Below are 20696 nucleotides of genomic sequence, written 5' to 3'. Positions count from 1 at the left end.
TTCAATTATAAACGAATAGTTTCAGTACAATTTGTTAATGGGTGAGTTCTTCTGGCAGCCATTACCATAATCATTTGTCTAACTAACTAACCAATGGGTTAATTAGCCTGGCAGTTGCCTCAGTGGGAGGGAGGGGGTCCCACTGCCAGCTATGACCAGACCACCTCGATGGCCCTGGAATCGGTTCGGTGCTCGTCTTCTTCGTCACCTTCATCGAATTTTTGTGCAATTGGCGCGGCGCCTGCTGGAGGAAGCGGAGTCGGTAGGCCTCCAATCGCGACCAGGAGCTGGCCAGGATCTGGAATTCGAAAGATCAATGGCCCAGCATCCCGAACTGTACATTCCATAGAAACTAATTTCTTAAATAAATAGTGTTTAGTCGAGGCAGCGTTCGTTTAACTAACTAAAGGCAAGTGGCTTTTATTGGGCTTGGAATGGGTTAAGGGCAGTTATTTTGGGGTAAGATTAACAACGGTTTGTTTATATATAAAAGTTCTTAAAATACTATATACGTTATCAAAAATAGTTCGTGTAAAATGCAATTGTTGCTTAGGATGTCTTGTACTTAATTCCTTTATGATTTAAGTTGGAAGAGCTCGATATTCGACTTGTTAAGATAAAGTTAAAAAAAAAGAAACTACTGGAAATCACTGGAAATCAATTGTACACTGAAGACAGTATTAAATCTAATGGTGGAACAATCGCAAATTGGTGTGGGCCATTATGATTCCGTGCTCATCGCAAGCGGCAATGACACCAGCATCATTGGTTGAGCCAGCTGGACTGGCAATGTAGGAAACACCGCTCTGGAAACATTATAAGCTTATTAAAACATGGCAAAGAAAAATGGTTAAGCAAACTTACCAAGCTAGCGCGATCAATATTGTCACGGAAGGGGAAGAAGGCATCGGATCCTAGGGCAACGCCACTCAACTCCTTAAGCCACTGCACTTTCTGCTCGCTGGTCAGCTGTGCTGGCGCCTTATCGAACCTATATTTAATATAATGGTTTAGAAGACTATAGAAATAATATATGTATATATATATAACAGCAGCTTACATTCCCTCGAACTGCGACAAAGGCATGTCCTTGCCAACGGTTCCATTAACGTAGTTATCAATGGCATTGGAAATCTCCGCCCGCTTCACGCCAGCCTTAAACTTCATGCCTGCCACGCTGGGATGTTGTCGCAGCCACCAGTTGTCGGCCTTCTCACCCGCGAGTCGAGTGCAGTGAATCCTAGATTGCTGGCCAGCTCCGATGCCAATCACCTGGCCATCACGGGCATAGCAGACGGAGTTGCTCTGCGTGTACTTCAGTGCAATGGTGGCCACGATCAGATCGCGCACAGCTGCCTCGGGGAGAGGACCACGCTTGCTCACCACGTTGGCAAAGAGCGAGGCTCCAATGACGGCGTCGTTGCGCTTCTGCTCCAACGTAAGGCCGAAGATAGTCTTGCGCTCCACCGGGGAGGGCTCATAATTGGGATCCATCTGAAAATTGATTAAATGAAATTATGTAGATGCATACAACTTAGCCGGTTTCCAAGCAGTTTTACCTGTAGAATACAGTAGCCGCCGTTCTTCTTTTTCTTCAGGATTTCCAGAGCTTCTGGCTCGTAGCCTGCCGCAATGATGCCATCGGAGACCTCGCGGGAGATGATCCTGGCGGTAACCACATCGCACACATCTGACAAGGCCACAAAATCGCCGAAGGAGCTCATGCGGTCCGCTCCACGCGCACGGGCGTAGGCAGTCGCCAACGGAGTCAGTTGCTCGTACAGATCGTCCACCATGCAGAGCTTGGCCTGAGCAGGATTGAGGGGCACGCCCACTGCTGCTCCCGCGGGAGAAACATGCTTGAAGCTGGTGGCCGCGGGCAGATGCAAAGCTTGCTTCAGTTCCTTGACCAATTGCCAGCCGTTGAGGGCATCACACAGATTGATGAAACCCGGAGAGGCGTTAAGCACCGTGAGTGGCAGCTTAGCCAGTTGCGTGTAGAGCTGAGCCGGTTTCTGGTGGGGATTCATGCCGTAGCGCAGCGGCAACTGAGAAACACCGGATCCGTACTGCTTTCGGAAATAGTCTGAGATGGCATCATCATAGCTCGCCGTATGGGTGAAAGCCTTGAGGGCCAGGGCTTGTCGCGTATCCAGGGTGGTGTCTCCCGAAGCCTTCAGCTCGGCCAGCACTCGATCGTAGTCCACAGCCTCGCAGACCACCGTAACTCGTTGGTGATTCTTGGCCGCCGCACGAAGCAAGGTTACACCACCAATATCGATGTTCTCCACAGCATCGGCCAGCGTCACATCTGGTTTGGCAACGGTGCTAGCGAAAGGATACAGATTGCAGACCACCAGCTGGACGAGATCGAAGCCCTGTTTGCGCATATCGGCCAAATCCGAATCGCTGGTCCGGGACAGGATGCCGGCGTGCACCGCCGGATGCAGCGTCTTAACGCGACCTCCAAGCATCTCCGGAGCTCCGGTAATCTCCGAAACATCCTTCACCTTCAGGCCAGCTCCTCGTAGCGCGGTGGCAGTGCCACCACTGGCCACCAGGTCAAAGCCCAAGGCCACCAGACTCTTGCCCAAGTCGAGCAGACCCGTCTTATCCGACACACTAAGAAGAGCTAAGAGAGATAAATGATTGTGACCGATTATCCAATAACAGAGGATCCTGACAGACTTACCAATTTTGGAGCTCATCGTTGAAGTCTATTTTTTCTGCTTGTTGCGTGCGAACCGCCGGGCAACTGAAATGTAAATGAAAAACGAGATCAGTCAGTGGGCGATGGCTGATGTGGGCTGGTTGCTCGGTGCACAAACATGTTTACGCGTTTTCGCTTTTCTGGCTAGGCAACGACCTCCCCTGCGGTCTACGGTCCCCATTAGCGAGGTGTAGGGTTATCAGATTCTCCTCAAACCGCTTGCATCAGCAGCAGAGTTCGGTGGGATAGGGATTCAAAACAACAACAAATGACTCAAATTTACGTAGGTTAATTTATTGCCAAGCCGTGTCTGGTTTACAATGGCTTATCAGTATCATTGACTCGGCTGGTTGACAGCTGAGCCGCCTCCTCTTCCTTCTCCTCCGCCTTATTTGCCTTCTGCTTTTTGGCTAGGAGTTTCTCTGTGGCTAGATTCATCTCCTGCTCCCTTTCCCTCTTGCGCAGCCCCTCCTTTCTTCGCTTGTGCTTGTTGGACTTCAGATGCAGTCCCCATTGGTACTCTCCTATGAAGTGGCGTTCGCAAGTGGAGCAAAAGTGGCTCGTCTCCTCATTTAAATCTGCTCCAGGATGATCTCGCTTGGCCATTGGCTCAAACTTGCATTTTTCCTCATTACGATAACTTTCAATGATGTTCTCTGCGCGCTGATACACTGCCTCTGGCCAAACTGACACATCACTGGTGTCCAACTCGTAGAGATCAGGCACCTGCCGATCTTTGCTGGCCAGAAACCGATTGTTGATCCACTTTAGCTGCTTCTTAGAGTAGCGACGCGTAACAAGCTTCAGTTCTTCACAGCAGCTACGCAGAAGATCCAAGCCCGGCGGAAGTCCCTTTTCTTTTAGTTCGACTTGGTTAGGCAGTTTGTAGCTGTGATTTCGGAGGTACTCTTCTATCTGATCATCCTGCTGCTCATCAAATTTCATTAGGTAGGGCACAAACTCCTTGTAACCGATTGTCTGCAGGACACCCGAGGTGTAAGCTTTAACAGTAGTAGCCTGGTGGGTATTGTGAAACTTCCGCAGCTCACGAAGGAGTCCTTGAGCCAGCATTCCATCAACCCGGGAGTCCAAGCGGGCATTAAGCACCTCCTGCTGGCAACGGAGCCACAAAAGGATGATGTGTGGATATCGGAGTGGTCCTCCTAAACGGTTACCTCCTGGCAGTGCTCGCTGCTCCGCCAATTTTTCGGTCAAAGTCTGCCCTGTTTCTTGATAGACTTCAATGGCCCGAATAATCTTGCGCCGATTGTTGGGATGAATACGATTGGCACTTCCCGCATCGATTTTGGCCAGGTGATGATGTAAATCCGCAGTTGACATGGCATTTAGGTCCTCCTCTTTAAAATGTTCTCCAGAGGTATTGCCTTCAGCCTGTTTGTCCTCCGAGTCGACCAGGATGTTCCAAAGCAGGGATTCTATGTAGTAATTGGTTCCTCCCACCACAATTGGAAGCTTGTCCTTGGCGAGAAGACGCTCCACAATGGGCAGAGCCGCATTGCGAAAGTGGGTTACGGTAAAGGGTTCCGCCGGAGTAGCCACATCCAGCAGATGATGTCGTGCACGGGACTGCTCCTCCTTTGTCGCCTTGGCGGTGGCAATATCCAAATCTGTATAAACTTGCATGGAATCCGCGCTGATTATCTCGCCACCAAAACGTTCCGCCAGTTCCAAGGAGAGCTTTGTCTTGCCCGTGCCCGTAGAGCCCAGGATCACAATCAGCGGCACTTTGCGAATCATTTTCGCTTAATTGGAGCTAATTTAAGTCAATCAAAGTAAACAAAACCCACACGTTTACGAGCACGTGTTATCCTCTGGGGACCGAAACCACCTGTTGCCGCCAGCAATTTTTTAATTTTACGCCTATTAGGTACTTTGCTTTAAACTAGCCTATGAATATTTAGTTATTCCTCATTAATAAGCTGATTAGAAGCCACACACTTAATTGGTTAAACTTACAAATCGCAAAATTAACGTATGAACAAACCCGTGAACTACAATAGTCGCGTTGCCAACTATTCTGTTAATAAAAGAACCAGTGTTGCAGTATGATGTTCAGGCGCGATCTTTAAACTGTTTCATTGATAACAATGAAGGTGTTGATAAAAATTAATAGAAATTTATATTATGTGTACAATTGTATCTACCTAATGTTACATTCATTACGTGCTAATTCCAAGTTTTTTTTTTAACTAAGGTCAATTATAAACTAAAATTTTTTAATCTAAAAACCCTACGAATACATTTAGAACTTCTACATAACTGAACGAAGTTTTTTTTTGTTAGGCGTACTAATTTCAACGCATGTTTTGCTTTTACATACCCTATGCTTTCACAACCCTTAACATAAAAACAATCGAATTTTCTTCTTTACTCAATTACCTTGTGCAATAATTAAAGAATAAAATTATACAAAAGTATTCACCTCACGCGATGTATCGCAGCAATGATTCCACAAAATTTTGTCGATCGCTAGGCGCTCGTGCCATCCCTAAGTCCAGCGTTTCAGTGTGACCGCAGCACAGGTCCAAATCAATCCCGCACGGACACCTAGTATCGTATATCTTTCGTGCATTCTTTTAATTTACCTGCAGTTCCGTTCCGAACAACAAAATTGGATCAATCAATTTGGTTTGATTTTAGCCCGTTCGCTGGCTCTGTAGAACGAAAATCGGACAAGAACCGCAGGTGCTTGACTTTTTCTTGATTAGCCGCACGGTGCGACTTTCACTTTTTACAATTCGCACAAGAAAAACAACAACAAGGGCAGCCAGCAGCAACAAAAGCAACAACCAAGAAGAGACGACGAAGAGCGATGAGTGTGGAAAATACCAGAGCGGACAACATCAGGCCACAGAGTGCAGCGAGAATTGTTTAAAATTGGTGGATAGTACGGCAAATGCAAAGCGAAATAATAACAATAACAAACCAGCACAACAGGGCCGCCTGTGTGCGTGAACGGTAGTGTGCGTCCGTGTGTGTCAGAGTTCCAGCGATAGTGTGTGTGTGAGTACTTTGAGTACATTTCGGGGCCCTCGAAAAGACTTTGTGTGTGTACGTGGTTTGGATTGGATTCGCCAGCGAACTGGGTCAGCTCGTGAAAATCCAGCATGGAGAGCAGGACCCAAATGAACCAATCAAATCAGCAACAGCAGCAGCGGAATAGGCTGCCCTCCTCACCGAGTCCACCTCTCAGCGTAAATCTCAGTGGCGGCCCGAACGCAAATACCACATTAATGGGCTTGGAGCAGGATTCAGGGCCTCCGTCGCAGCTGGGCAGGAATAACAACAACGGCGGAGGAGGGGGACACCATCGCAGCCACAGCATTACCAATGCGGCGGCGACATCCTTTGTGAATCTCCTGGACGGATTTACGGCCCGCGTCTCCACAGCAGTGAGTGTGGCCGGTGGCACGAGCTCCTCCAACATGCTGATGGACCGCAGCAGCCAAAGCGCCGCCAGCACACCGGGATCCACGCACTCTATTGCCAGCCTTACGAGCATGGGATCCCTGGGCACCACCGCCAATGCCCTTTACTCCTCCATCGGTAGTGCTCTCAACTCCATCACCTCGCCCATCCAAGCCGCGGCTGCAGCGGCCACGGCCACAACCACGGAGGTGGTGGTGGCAGCCGCCTCTGTGATCACCAACCACCTCAGCTCGCCCACCAGCGGCACTCCGCCGCACGGACTAGATGCCGACGAGGGCGACGACGAGTGCGACGATTGTGAGGAGGACGAGGACGATCCAGTGGACAACGACGGTCACATTGCCGCGCCCACGCCCAACAATAGCTGGGCCGAGAACAAGCTAGTCGTGCAGGAGATGCGCAAGAAGATGTGCAACCTGTCCTCGATGGTGCCCACCAACGTGCAGTTTCGCCACCTTTCCGACGGCCGTGCCCGGTGCTACTTCCTGGGAACTCCGCCGCAGAGCTGGGAGACCACGCTGCTCTTCGCAGACATCAATCTGCAGCAGTCGGAGGAGCAACAGCTGCTGGTGCAGCGCCTGGAGGCTAGTGAGTCGAGTGTCGGGAGTCCCACTCTGAGTGCAGGATCCCCAACGAGCAGCGGCCAGCACACGGCCTTTCTCTTCAATCCTCTGCAAAGGCCTAGGTTTGTTATTAATCTCTAGTGCAACCTTGCAGATTATCTTATCTTTCCTACCATTTGTAGGCTCCCTTGGAGCCCGCTGTTGCAGCAGCCTATTCAAAGCAGTGGCGGCAGCGGAGGCAGTGGATCGGCCAGTCCATATGCCCGCGAGTACCAGCTGCTGCAGGAGCGTAAGCGCCTCTCCACCTGGGGCATCACTTGCTACGAGCTGCACAAGCCCTCTGGCAAGCTAGTCTTTCCCTGCTTTAACGACCTTTACCAATGTCTGGACACGGGCTACAATGTAAGCAAGGCAGAGATTCCAAAAGGAGTTAAGTGATGTATAACTTATGTTTTCTTTCTCATTCGACAGTCTGGACTGCTGTTCCCCACGCAGCTACGCACCTGCCCACAATGGACCGCCCTTGACCCGCAGATTTGTCCCCAAAACTCCGACATGATAGCATACATCAGCGACTGCGATCTTTTTGTCACCCACACGCTGAGCGGTCACGAAAAGCGACTTACCTACACCTCAACTGGACGGCACTCTTACGTGGACGATGCCCTGAGCGCCGGTGTGCCCTCGTATGTAATGCAGGAAGAGTTTAGCCGCTACCAGGGCTTCTGGTGGCAGCCACATTCCAACGACGGCATCTACCGCATTGTCTACGAGGAGGTTGATGAATCAGAGGTTTCTGTGTACACCTTTCCCTCGTCGACGGCCCAGCACGGCAGAGTGGACGAGTACCGCTTTCCGCGCACCGGCAGTCCCAACGCCAAGTCAAAGCTCAAGCTCGTGCAGTTCGTACTAAACGAGGCACTGCAAGTCAGTGAGATCGCCATCAAGGACTTGCCATACTCCCTGTTGGCCGTCTTCAGCTGGCTGGAGTATATTGTTCGCGTCGGATGGACACCGGATGCGAAATAGTGAGTATTTCAATGAGTTATCTCCATTGGGAAAACTTTCTGCATTTTTACTTCCACCACTGAAATGTTATGTACATTCAACTAATCTCATTTTTCCTACTAGCGTTTGGGTGCAGGGACTAGATCGGAAGCAGCAGCGTCTGGATGTAATCCTAATACCGCTGGATAACTTCTGCGAGTCCTACAGCAGCCAGGTTTCTACCCCAACGGACTCCATAGGCGACCACAGCTGGCGCAGCCTGTACAGTCGGACGATAACACCTCTTCAGGTTATCTATACTGAGCGCTCGGATAGCTGGATCAACGTGCACGATATGCTTCACTTTTTGGAACTGACGGAAACGAGCGTCACTTTTCTCTGGGCATCGGAAGAGACGGGTTTTCGACACCTGTATTTGGTCACCGCCAGCCTGTTGCTAACTCAAGCAAACGGCCAAACGGACGCAGGATCGGCAGCCGCCCAGCCAAGTTTTGTAGAGCCTTCCGCACTGCAGCCGCGCATCATAAACAAAGTGGCTTTGACCAGCGGCGAGTGGGAGGTGCTTGCCAGGAATCTCTGGGTGGACAAGATTAACAAGCTCGTGTACTTTGTGGGATTGCGCGATACGCCGCTGGAGAAACACCTGTACGTTGTCAGTTTAGATCGGCCCGAACAGCTCCGCCTGCTCACGGAGCCAGGATACTCCTACCTCGTTGAGTTCGATGACGTACGTAATAGCATGAAGTATATTAACTTATTAAAGAACAAGAATGTAATTTATATGTATGCTGCCCAAATAAGTATGCTATATTATATTTTAAATCTCTTCATTTCTAATTCGCAGGAATGCCAATTAATGCTGCTGGTTTATTGCAACATCCAGCGACTGCCAAGCTGCAAGGTGATGCGCGTTAATCAGACGTGCTCAAACGGCGGGGTCAATGGCATCCAGATTTCGCTAGTTGGCTATCTTCACGAAGGCGGAAAGCCGGAGCCGCAGTACTGCCCGCAAATTTTCAGGCCCCAGCTACCGTCGGGAGATATCGTTTATGCCATGGTCTTTAAGCCGCACAACTTCGAGCTGGGTGTCAAATATCCCACGGTGCTTAACGTTTATGGCGGACCCGAGGTGCAGACCGTTAACAACACATTTAAGGTAGGAAAATCATATTCTAAAAAGTACCTCTTGGAAGCCAAACATTTTTATTTCATAGGGAAAACATCAATTACGAATGCATATGCTGGCTGCCCAGGGATATTGCGTCATTTGCATCGACTCGCGAGGATCGCGACATCGTGGCAAGCGGTTTGAGAGCCACATCCGCGGTCGAATGGGTCAGGTGGAGCTGACTGACCAGGTGGACGCCCTGCGCATCTTGGCCGACCAACTGGGCTACATTGATATGAACCGCGTGGCGATTCATGGATGGTCCTACGGTATGTTAGGCAGCAATCTAGTTCTTTGATAAAGATGTACATTAAATTAAAGAGTTTTTGTTGTTAAAGATTTATAATCTAATCAGTGAAGCAAGTCATTCTGATCTGTTAATATTTTTGCAGGCGGCTATCTAAGCTTAATGGGCCTGGTTCAGTATCCGAAAATCTTCAAAGTAGCCATTGCCGGAGCGCCGGTCACCAACTGGGAGTATTACGACACGGGCTATACGGAGCGATACATGGATCTGCCTCAGAACAACGAGGCCGGCTACTCGGCCGGATCGGTGCTCGAATACGTAAACGCTTTTCCAGAAGAGTGAGTACTAGATAGAGCTTTTGAAAAATAATTAATTATTTATCATCATTTTCAATTCATTTTTTGCAGGGACAAGCGTCTGCTGCTAATTCACGGCCTGATTGACGAGAACGTGCACTTCTGCCACACTTCCCGACTGATCAGCGCTTTGAACAAGGCCAATAAGCCGTACGAGGTGCATTTGTTCCCGGAAGAGAGGCATTCGTTGCGAAATCTGGAATCGAATAAAAATTACGAAACGAAATTACTATCATTCTTGCAAAACTTATGAGATTCGTAAGGTTCGACGGCCAAAACAAGATAAGGCAAAACAACTAGCCCCGTTCCCGCCCTCGCCCCTTTGCAATAGTTCATCATTGTCTTTGTTTTTATTTAACTTTTTGTTGTTCAAAAATTGTTTTTATTAGATAAAGAAAATGAGAGCAAAAGAAATTTGTATCATACTTTAGCATACTTAATTTATAAACATACGCAGTTGTAAGTATAATGGAAAGATGAATGAATGAACGTTTTTCCTACCTCCAGCCCCCTGTGTAGACACTTCAGACCAATCAGCTTACTGTTATTAATTTATACTTTATGATTTCTCCCAACACACCGTACACTTAATTATTGTAATTGTTTTTAATTTGCACAAATGTATATTTCTCCTATCTCTAATTATAAGTTGTGTTTTAGAGCGTCTGTACGAATATGTGTGATTGTCCCCCAAAAATAGAAAAACCTTAAACTTGTCATGCCTATGGGGCAGGCCATCAATTAAAGTTAGTTCTACGCATGCATATAAATATATATCTCTTCGATAAAACATTAGCAAGACAAATACATATTTGAATGAGTTTTTAGAAATACACGTTTGGCTGAAGCAACAAAAAACTGAATATAATTAAAAATTAATTACGCCTATAAATAATCATTAGTTTTACAAATGATACATGCAAAACTATATATATATTTTGTTTAACAATTAAATAAACAGTTGTGTGTATAATTTGGTGTTTTTCACGATTATGAAAATGAAAATTGTTTTTCCATGGAGAGCTATTTTTATTTTATAATAAAAAAAGCGAAGTGGTAAACTGAAATTAAAAATGTTGGTTAAAATACTAATTCATAACGAAGGCATCATGGTAACTCCTGTCTCGACTGGTAGTAGTTTCTGTACAAACATCCAGATTTTCACACAAAATAATAAAGAATGAGTATTGTGGAGAAGGTACTCTACGGTATACGAGGTGTGTTCAAAAAGTATCGCGAATTTTGTGTTTTTTCAACAATTATTTATTTATTCATGAATTTCTATTTTGTCCCCTTCAAAGTAATCCCCATGAGATATTATGCACTTGTGCCAACGGTTTTTCCAATCTTCGAAGCACTTCAAAAAATCATTTTTTTTTATCTTGTTCAGCTCCTCCTGCGATGCCGTCTTTATCTCGTCAAGCGTAGCGTAACGTCGTCCTTTCATGGCCCTCTTCAGTTTAGGAAACAAGAAAAAGTCACAGGGGGCCAGATCTGGGGAATTCGGTGGCTGCGGCATCATTAGTGTGTTGTTTTTGGCCAAATAGTCGCGCACAAGCAACGATGTGTGAGCAGGGGCGTTATCGCGGTGCAAAAGCCAATTTTTGTTCTTCCACAAATCCGGGCGTTTCTGGCGGATTGCTTCGCGCAAATTGCGCATAACTTGCAGGTAATATTCCTTATTGACCGTTCTTCCCTGTGGCAAGAACTCATGATGCACGACGCCTCTGCAATCGAAGAAAACTGTCAGCAAAACTTTCACATTCGACCGAACCTGGCGCGCTTTTTTCGGTCTTGGTTCGTGCGGCAGCTTCCATTGAGATGATTGAGCTTTGGTTTCCACGTCATAACCATAAACCCACGATTCGTCACCAGTTATGACCCTCTGGAGCAAATTTGGGTCGTCGTAGACAGAGCTTAACATGTCATTAGCAATGTCCATCCGATGCTGTTTTTGGTCGCAATTGAGCAATTTTGGTACGAATTTCCCGGCGACCCATCTCATGCCCAAATCATTGATAAAAATCGAATGGCACGAGCCAATAGATATGTTTAGGTCCTCAGCAACTTCTCTAACGGTGATTCGACGATTGGCCAATACCATTTTCTCCACTTCATTAATTTTTTCGTCTGTTGTTGAAGTGCTCGGGCGTCCGGCACGTTCTTCGTCGTTCACAACTTCTCGGCCTTCTGAGAACATTTTGTACCACCGATAAACGTTGCTTCGGTCCAAGGTAGCTTCTCCGTATGCCACAGTCAACATTCGGAATGCATCTACGCACTTAATTTTGTTTTTCACACAAAATTTGATACAGATTCTTTGATCCATTTTTTTGAATAGGTAAAAATCGAAGACGATCCAAAACAAATGCAAGCAAAGCAGCTGTCAACAATGAAGAGAACGTTGAGACCCTTGAGTACCAACATAATGCCACAACAAAATCGAAATTCGATACGAGGTAACCCGCGAAAATTCAAAATTCGCGATACTTTTTGAACACACCTCGTACACGTCTATTCTATTCTATGACTATTGCACCTCTCCTAAAAAATTATCCGAATGGAGGAATATTTTTTAATTAACCGCGCTCAGCAAAGATTATATTGACCTATCGATGTTAAAAAATAATGTTTTATTATTAATATTATTACAAAAACGAATAATCCCGCTCATATACCTATTTCAATCGCCGATGAAGTCTGTCTGTGGTTGATGCACTTGCTGAAATAGGATAGTGTCTTCACTAGGACATTGCTGAATCGCACCTGGCCGGTGCGTTAATTTTCATTTTATCAAATTTAATTTTTAAAAACACTAAAAGCCTACAATAAGCTCAAGCTTATCTCATTATTGTATATTTCTATTAGTAAATTTAATATTTAAAGTAGTCAATTAAATATCGATACATCGGCAGCTCCATCGATAATTGATCAAACATCGTATATCGTGAAAACATAATTCGATGTTTTTGCAGCTCTGGCGGTGTTTTTCAGTTTGGATTTTCACAGTTCCTTTATCTCGCCAGACAAGCGCCACAACTCCACAAAACTCCGGCCAGATCGAATTGTGAGTTTGTGTGACTACGATCGAGCAGCGGCATTAGCTAACGAATCGAGTTGCAGCCGCGAACGGAGGAGCATCCGAGAAACTAAGTGGCTTGGACTTGCGGAGGACTTGAGCCGCACGCATAGGAGCACAAGAACAACAACGACGAGTGCGCTCTCACACAAACACACAGGCGCGCGCGCACACTCACAACGCACTCAGGCATTTCAAAATGGCGCCCACGAAGGCAACAACGCGCGGGACCCTTGCAGGCGGGCATCATCAGCTGCCAAAGGCGGGGGGCGTGGCCGGGAATCCACTCCTGGCATTGGGGGCCGCCACCAGAAAGGGACTGAGCCGCCGAACGGCCGCCACAGGGAACATCGATCCAAATGTGGAGAACATGCAGACGCGCGCCAAACGCAAGGCGGATCACAGTCCTATCAAAAATGACAAAATCAAGCGCTCGGCGCTGGGTAACCTGACCAACAACGTTAAGATCATGACACTGCATCCCGGGCAGGATGAGCAGTCGGAGGGCAAAAAGCCAACCGCCCAACAGCTGCAGGCCCTGCTAGATGCTAAGAAACAGGATAATCTCAGCGTCAATGTCTTTGCCGCCAACAAGATGACGACGCGCGCCTCCAGCAAGGTGGAGGATTCGGTGGAGAATTGCCACAAGGTGCTCGACAAGCTGGAAGAGGCTCTGGCTAGGCCCAAGCCGCGACCCAAGGCAGTGCCTGCCGCCAAGAAGGCGGTTCTGGGCGAGATCCAGCTGCCGCCCATGCAGATACCTGTGCTGCTGCCACCCATGCACAATCTGGCCGCTCCCCAGGCGGCCCCAATTAAGCCTGTGCGCCGGATCTCCAATGACTTCAACAAGACTGAGGACAGCCTGTACATGTCCGCGCTGGAGGATGTGTCCAGCTGCGATTCTACGCGGCTGTCCGGGAACTTCGAAGCCGCGCGTCGCCGCTCGGCCAAGTTGCAGCAAAAGACTGAGCAGCAGCCGCAACCGCTGCTGCTGACCCTACCAGAGACCGCCCCCAGCCAGGTGGTGCCGATCCTGCCGGTGCCCGAGGATGTGGAGGACTTCGATCGCAAGAACTGGGACGATCCGTTCCAGGTGTCTCACTACGCCATGGATATATTCAACTATTTGAAAGTGCGCGAGCCGGAGTTCCCCATCGCCGACTACATGCCTCGACAGATCCACCTGACTCCCTGGATGCGCACCCTGCTGGTCGACTGGATGGTGGAGGTGCAGGAGACGTTCGAGCTGAACCACGAAACTTTGTACCTGGCGGTGAAAATCGTTGACTTGTATCTCTGCCAGGAGGTTATCAACAAGGAGAAGCTGCAGCTTCTCGGCGCAGCAGCTTTCTTCATTGCTTGCAAGTACGATGAACGCCAGCCGCCATTAATTGAGGACTTTTTATACATCTGCGACGGAGCCTACAACCACGACGAGCTGGTGCGAATGGAGCGGGAGACACTGCGCGTGATCAAATACGACCTGGGTATCCCGCTCTCCTACCGCTTCCTTCGCCGCTACGCCCGCTGTGCCAAGGTGCCCATGCCCACGCTCACCCTGGCACGCTACATCCTGGAGCTCTCTCTTATGGACTACGCTACCATTTCTTTCAGCGACTCGCAAATGGCCTCCGCAGCTCTGTTCATAGCGTTGCGCATGCACGGCGGTTCGGGGCAGCTGGATAAGCTAACTTGGGACTCGACGCTCATCTACTACACAGGCTATCAACTGTCGGACTTTGCTGAGATCGTGCCCGTGCTCAATGCGGGACTGCACCGCAAGCCGCGGGCCACCATCAAGACGATACGGAATAAGTACTCGCACAAGATATTCCACGAGGTGGCCAAGGTGCCGCTGCTGTCGAACGATGAGCTCTTCCAGAGCAACCTCGACCTGAACGAAAGCAATCTGTCGTAGGACAGCCTCAAAGTTTAGCCAAATTCGCAACAAGCTGCAAAATGTTACGCTTCACTTAGGCTCTAAGACGCTTCAGTCCCCACCCACCAAATCGGTATAGACGAAACAGCGGATCGCCCCGCCTTAATCGAAAATTAAGACCCTGATCTTAGCCCTTGTCCCTAGTCCCCACCAAGTCCTCACAATTTATTATATTTTAATTAATTTTTATTGTGACCTTTGCATTTTTGACATGTTTTTGCATAAATATTGTGTTAAGAGTGCTTTTTGTTTCTTTTGCCATGTATCATTGTTTAATTTACAAATACCGCATACGTACCCCTCGCCTACAATCATTCTAAACAGGGAAAGCGATATTATCTCTAACACCGACATCCCCGATATGTACCCCAATCGCAAAACGATTCATGTTCTAATATGTACGCTAGTTTTAAGAGATGCCAGCATTTAATAAACCTTACTCGTAAGCCACCAAAGCAGACATGGATCGCCAACTAACTTATTCTACACAGATACACAGAAGCCAGGATACCGAGCGACTAACAAAGGCACGTGTGTCCTGTACAACCTGGAAATGCGCCGCGATCAACCCTCGTCCTGTGTATGTGCCATGTATGCCGTGAACGCCGTGTGCATCTGTTCCCGAAGTCGTGTTGTTAATGCTGTTATTTGTTAAGCTGTTCATGGACCCCCTTCCCGCACCAACGCCCCTCGTAGGACGAAAGCCATCCAGTTCCATCCCACCACTCCTCAAATCGACGCACTTCCCCTCTCCTTGCCATGAATGTTGACAACGTTGCATTGTTCCAGTAACTAGTTATGTATGTACTCAGTGTTATGTATGTATCGTTTTTGCCCAGAGAATACCAATAAACATTTTTACGTCCGTTCAAAAAACAAAAAATAGTAATGGTTCTTACTTAAAAAACTGGCGATCGAATGAAGAGTTTGAAAAACTTCATATTTACATTGCAATGTAGAATGTAGAAATGGGGTAATCTAGACTTTTCTGATTATAAATGAAATGTTTTAGCAAATGGTTTGACTACACTTTCTCCCTTTTATTTTCCTTTAAATTAAATCTAGAATCCGTCATTGTATTGCATTTTCTATGCCATAAAAGAAATACTAATATTGAGGTTACTTAAAATACGACTCAATTAAATCAAAAACTTTAATTATTTTTGAGTACTTTACTCTTGCATCCTTGTCAAATAGCATGAACAGTTACATTTTCTGTTTCATTCGGCAAACTTTCCGAAAATCGTTAGGTAGAAGAATGGATTCGTAAACTATTAGAGGTCAAAGGCTAGTGGAAAATCTGTATAAGATTCAGGCTAATTTTGTAGAGAGTAAACCCCTCCCCATCTATTGTTTTGAACTATCAGCTGAAATTGTGTACTTTTTTTACTCTGATCCTCGAACAGCTGATCCCGATGCCCTAAGGACATCAAACCCTGTCTGGGAATCGGTTCGATTTGCTACAGGTAAAACTCATCCGCCCAAATCATTCATAATCTGTGAGTGTGAGTGCGATTGTATATAAACACATAGAGTATATACTCTTGGTTCGAGTTTCCTTGCGGTTCCTTGCTTTTGGCGCGCCCGTCTGTCATTTTAGCGCCAAAAATTTGTTAAGGATTTGCGCGGCAGGCTGCGCATGCGCCGCAAGACATCAAGACGTCCTCCTTTGGCCGGGCTTCCTTTCTCTGTTCCGCTCAGGCAGCTAAATCGGTTGCATATATAGAGAAACCCAGCCAGCCGATTTATGTCGCTGCAGTTGGGCCCGAAAAAGGCACCACCACGAGCACTCCGAATCGAAATGGGTCTCCCTCCGAACGCTGATTTCCTACCACCTTTGGCTCGTCTAGAGTCTACAGTCCTGCCTTTGTGTGTTCCTTTATTTTTTTCGGCTGCCTGCCAGCCAGGTAGCTCCCGATTCCTCTTCAATTGTGTCCTCGCCAGGAGAAAAGAATAAGGACAAGAATAAGATGTGTATGCGTAAGGTTATCTGTCTTTATGGGAGCCGAATGCCGAATCCCGAAATGCATGTGCTTTATTTTTTCCGGTTCAAGGTGCAACTGGTCACCGGTAACTGGTAACTGGTAACTGGCAACTGACCAGCATTGCTAATTACCTCGGCTGGGTGTGCAGAAATCAAGTTTGTAGTTTCGTAGCCAAAGACAGCTGCCCTTTGGCCAGAAAGAGGGAGCAGGCAACTTATGACTACGACTCGGATTTCTCCACGCCTCATCACGATCCCTAATCCCGTCCAGCTTCAGTAGGCCGGCGAGTTGAAGGCGCCGTTGTAGCCGCCCCCATAACCGCTTCCGTAGCCGAAGGCATTGTGGTTGTTCAGCACTCCGAAGGGTCCCTTGTGGACGCCATCCTCCTTGTACTCGGTGTTCATCGAGAAGTGGTGATCCCAGTGCTCGGGTCCCGCCGGATTGTGGTTCGGGTAGCGATGGATGTTCTGGCTGCTTGTGGCCGGTGGAGGAACTCCTGCAGCTCCAGGAACACCAGCTACTCCTGGTACACCAGCTACTCCTGGTACACCAGCTACTCCTGGAACACCAGCTACTCCTGGAACACCAGCTACTCCTGGCTGAACTACAGCGCCAGGTAGCACTCCATAAGGCGGAAATTGAGCTGGCTGCGGGTAGCCAGGGTACTGTTGCAAGTAAATTCCGGGATAGGGATAGCCAGGATAAGCGCCAGTTCCTGGATAATACCCAGGAGCTCCTATTCCAACTGGCTGCTGGGGAGGAACTCCAGAGGGAACCTGAGCTGGAGCTGGATAACCAGGAGAAACAGCAGCGCCTGTAAAGCAGGAATATGTGTGTAGTTAACTACAAATTTTAATGTCTTTGGTTTCTTTAGAATATTAACAAAGTCAATGGTATTATTCACAAATCAATTAAAATTCCTTAAACACATTTAGAATTTGTTTAGAAATTGATTTACAAAGAGATTCTATAAAACAATAGCTATGTATATTATATATGAATCTCCTTCATCAAGGTGAATCAGTTAAAGAGTTAAATAATTTATTTGATAAGACTTACCTGAACCTTGGAAGCCACCAGAAACGGCCCCTCCGGAAGAACCTCCTCCTGCAGCGGGATACGGAACCGGAGCCTGTTGACCTGGGAATCCTGGAGGCGGATAGTTTGGATACTGGTGTCCTCCTGTAATTGTGAGTGCCGGATTGGGTGAGTGGCTGCCGGGAAAGACTACAGAGTTCGTACTGGCCACTCGCACTCCAGAGCCACCCTGCTCGTGGCCGTGGGCGTCGTCGATGGATCCAGTGGCTCCCGCGTAACCTCCTCCCAACTGATTCAATGCCGGATAGAGCTGCGAGTTGAGATTGGCCCGCTGGCGATGGCGACTGCTGGTGATCCCACCCGTCAATGTGGATGCCAGGTTAAACTCCGTCTTCTGCTCCTCCTGACTTTCATCCCGGTTGAACTGGGAAGCATCCAAGGGATTGAAGGCCATCAGGATGATGGCCAGAACAGCGAGTGCAATTCCCATCCTCCTCGTCTTGGTGTTTTTAGGTATACTAAGCCTCCAAAGCTCTCGGCGCGTGTATTTGATGAGAAGATGTTATGAGAGCTCGGCTGAGTGGCTATTTTTAGGGTTATCAGCTGGGGCTCAATGGCCAAATAGGTATTCAAGTCTCATTGAGTGATACTTTCCGCGAAATTGAATGAGAGATTACACACACAAAAAATTATTGTGATTGAATTGTTGGACCAAAATAATTTTTAATTAAAACATAATATGCAAACAATCCAAACATAAATAAGCTATACGGTTTTAAAATATCACCACTTGAGGGTTTTAAATTTAAATAATATCCAAAGAACATTAGTATTTGTTTGAGTGCAATATATTAATAATCTTGGCCACCAATTAGAGTTCAAAGTAGACACGCAAAATTGTTTTGGGAATTCCCTAAACTTATAAAAAAATCTCAGCATAGAAGAATTATGTTTTATTGTATAGTATATATTACGTATATAATAAGCGAAAGCTTTCTCAGACAACCTTGTTTACCAGTTCTACCGATAGCGTTATAAACAATATATATGACATATGTGCCAGTAGTCAAGGTTCTTCTACGCCATTCCATTCATCTTTCTTATCGCCATGTGCAGCTGGGCTATAAAAGCTGGAAGGAGGCTTTGATTAAACAGCAAAATAGATTCAAAAACTCAAAGATGCAGTTGTTGGCTGTGATACTAGTCGTAATCCTGGCCAGTTCGGCGCACTGCCGACCCACTTTCGATAAGATTGCCGAGGTGCTGTTGGGCGCACTGGACGATCAACCAAAGTATTATCCGCCTGGAAGGCCCTACCCATATCAGCATCCTGGACCGGGTCCACTCATCCAAGAGGGCTACGATCATGGCTATGATCATGGCTACGATTATCACTACGGCGGAGGCTATGGCTACGGGCACCAGCAAGGACCCCCAGCTGGATACTATCCTCCTCCTCCTCCTCCAACCTCCTACTATCCTCCGCCGCAGCAGGCTCGTCCTTCGCACGGTTACTACTCCCAGCAACAACCCCCGTCCTCTGGATATTATCAACACAGGACGCAGGAACCCTATGGAGGTGGCTACAAGCAGCGGGGTTACTAGCGGTTACACTTCCGATCCCCCACCCGCATCGAATCATCTGCTGTTCCATCTGATTGTTAATGTGTAATTTATTAAAATTAAATTATCTTTCGCCAACAAGCTTTCAGAACCTGTTTTGGCCTCGTTACATTGATCTTGCCGAACTAAGAACATATACAACAAGTGATTCGCCAAGAATCATCTTCGCCTCACATCGATGGGTATCGAAGGAACCTCCTGATTGGGCACATGGATGTACCTACTGGAATTGGGGAAAATGATGGAACGCTCCTCGGACATTTCGACGGAGTGATTTGGCTTAGGTTGCGGTTCCGGTTGGGGATTCGGTTTCGGTGCTGGTTGAGGTTCAGGTTGTGGTTCTGGCTGCGGCCAAGTTGGGTACAGCGTCTTGTCGGGCTCTGGATTCTGGGGCGGCACCAGGGGTGGTCGATTGGTGCCTACGATGAGGGTGTCCTTCATTGGCTGCGTGGGTTGAATTGGCGGACGTGGTTGGATAGTGGGATGCGTTTCCACCTGTTTGGGAGTCGTTGATTCGACGGGGGGTGGGGTTCTGGTATCTGGTACAGGGTCAGGTTCATTAGGATTGGGTTCATTAGGATCTCCTTGATCTGGAAAGGGTTGGTTGTTATCCCATTCCGAAGGAGGTCCCATTCCTCCGTTCCATCCTGGTCTTGGTGGTGGTCCAGGTGGGGGTCCAGGTGGCGGTCCACCCCAATCTGGTCTAGGTGGAGGCGGTCCCCCTCCATTCCATCCTGGTCTTGGCGGAGGAGGTCCTCCTCCATTCCAACCTGGTCTTGGCGGTGGTGGTCCTCCCCCATTCCAACCTGGCCTAGGTGGTGGACCTCTTCCGCCTCCGTTGTTCCAACCTGGACCTCCTCCATTCCATCCGGGACCTCCTCCATTCCAACCTGGACCTCCTCCACCTCCACCATTCCAATTCGGTCCAAATCCCTGTTGCTCCCAGCCAAATCCCTGCTGATTCTGGTTGCTAGCGCCCCATTGCCAGCCGGGTGGCCAGCCAGGCGGAGCTTGCTGTTGGTTGGACGGTCCGAATCCCTGCCTGCCGTTCATTCCTCTCCGGTTGAATCCCATTCCCGGCCTGCCCTGCTGCAGTCTTTCGAACTGCTGCTGCTGGGGTCTCAAGTTGTTGTTGTTGTGCATGGCATTGAGCAGTCCGTTGATTACTCCCAGTCCAGGGAGTTGGGCCACCACGGTGACTCCGCCGGCGGAGGCCCTTGCTCCATTCGGAGTGGCAATCGAAAACTGAGCGCGGCACGTGCGGATCGAGACGGAGGCCAGGAGCCAAGCGAACCAGGCGATCCAAGCTGGCGAAGATCGCGTCATGATCGAGTGATCGCCGCGAGAGGTTAATTCTAACTGTGGGGATTTTTTCGGCTCTGACTATGCGATAATCGTTGATGCTTGAGTAAACATTGGAAACCTGTCCAGCGATTGTTGAGAGAATGATTAAGATGCTGAGCAGCCGCAGCCGGAGAACCCTAATCCGCTCTCTAACGGACTTCTCAGCCCGGTCATCACGATCATCTT

The 20696-nt window shown here is 48.0% G+C and overlaps 7 protein-coding genes across 9 annotated transcripts; 3 read left to right on the top strand and 4 right to left on the bottom strand.

Annotated features, from left to right (window-relative positions):
* Positions 1–390: 390 nt before the first annotated feature.
* On the bottom strand, positions 391–4744 carry LOC108099357 (bifunctional purine biosynthesis protein ATIC). Of its 2 annotated transcripts, none has more exons than XM_017202843.2 (6): positions 4688–4744; positions 2693–2755; positions 1560–2632; positions 1061–1494; positions 865–991; positions 391–806 (listed from the first exon to the last, which is right to left on the bottom strand). In XM_017202843.2, the coding sequence occupies exons 2-6, from the start codon at positions 2706–2708 to the stop codon at positions 687–689; spliced, it is 1770 nt and encodes a 589-aa protein (XP_017058332.1). In that variant the 5' UTR covers positions 2709–2755; positions 4688–4744; the 3' UTR covers positions 391–686. The 2 variants fall into 2 exon arrangements, with proteins under 2 accessions (XP_017058332.1, XP_017058333.1); XM_017202844.2 differs by lacking the exon at positions 4688–4744 and adding an exon at positions 4619–4637.
* LOC108099359 (tRNA dimethylallyltransferase) lies at positions 2984–4607 on the bottom strand. Its single transcript, XM_017202845.2, has one exon. It carries the CDS (start codon positions 4466–4468, stop codon positions 3026–3028), a length of 1443 nt encoding a protein of 480 aa, XP_017058334.1. The 5' UTR covers positions 4469–4607; the 3' UTR covers positions 2984–3025.
* Positions 4745–5239: 495 nt separating the features above from the next.
* Positions 5240–10473, top strand: LOC108099532 (dipeptidyl peptidase 9). Its single transcript, XM_017203104.1, has 8 exons — positions 5240–6845; positions 6906–7125; positions 7195–7751; positions 7855–8458; positions 8576–8887; positions 8946–9168; positions 9292–9484; positions 9554–10473. Exons 1-8 carry the CDS (start codon positions 5839–5841, stop codon positions 9753–9755), a joined length of 3318 nt encoding a protein of 1105 aa, XP_017058593.1. The 5' UTR covers positions 5240–5838; the 3' UTR covers positions 9756–10473.
* A 2005-nt stretch (positions 10474–12478) lies between these two features.
* LOC108099578 (G2/mitotic-specific cyclin-B3) lies at positions 12479–14980 on the top strand. Its single transcript, XM_017203182.2, has 2 exons — positions 12479–12569; positions 12626–14980. Exon 2 carries the CDS (start codon positions 12781–12783, stop codon positions 14497–14499), a length of 1719 nt encoding a protein of 572 aa, XP_017058671.1. The 5' UTR covers positions 12479–12569; positions 12626–12780; the 3' UTR covers positions 14500–14980.
* Positions 14981–16501: 1521 nt separating this feature from the next.
* Positions 16502–18066, bottom strand: LOC108099655 (collagen alpha-2(IV) chain). Of its 2 annotated transcripts, XM_017203289.2 has the most exons (3): positions 17748–18066; positions 17565–17687; positions 16502–17319 (listed from the first exon to the last, which is right to left on the bottom strand). In XM_017203289.2, exons 1-3 carry the CDS (start codon positions 18031–18033, stop codon positions 16778–16780), a joined length of 951 nt encoding a protein of 316 aa, XP_017058778.1. In that variant the 5' UTR covers positions 18034–18066; the 3' UTR covers positions 16502–16777. The 2 variants fall into 2 exon arrangements, with proteins under 2 accessions (XP_017058778.1, XP_017058777.1); XM_017203288.2 differs by having other exon boundaries at positions 17565–18066.
* A 636-nt stretch (positions 18067–18702) lies between these two features.
* LOC108099662 (protein SRC2 homolog) lies at positions 18703–19247 on the top strand. The gene has a single exon (XM_017203297.1). The coding sequence runs from the start codon at positions 18723–18725 to the stop codon at positions 19146–19148; it is 426 nt and encodes a 141-aa protein (XP_017058786.1). The 5' UTR covers positions 18703–18722; the 3' UTR covers positions 19149–19247.
* LOC108099661 (basic salivary proline-rich protein 3) lies at positions 19199–20527 on the bottom strand. The gene has a single exon (XM_017203296.1). The coding sequence runs from the start codon at positions 20490–20492 to the stop codon at positions 19326–19328; it is 1167 nt and encodes a 388-aa protein (XP_017058785.1). The 5' UTR covers positions 20493–20527; the 3' UTR covers positions 19199–19325.
* Positions 20528–20696: the final 169 nt, after the last annotated feature.

The sequence above is a fragment of the Drosophila ficusphila genome, unplaced genomic scaffold (assembly GCF_018152265.1).
Source record: "Drosophila ficusphila isolate 14025-0441.05 unplaced genomic scaffold, ASM1815226v1 contig_791, whole genome shotgun sequence".
NCBI classification, from domain to species: Eukaryota; Metazoa; Arthropoda; class Insecta; order Diptera; family Drosophilidae; genus Drosophila; species Drosophila ficusphila.
Note: the sequence above shows the minus strand (reverse complement) of the source record. Positions and strands in the feature narration are given on the sequence as shown.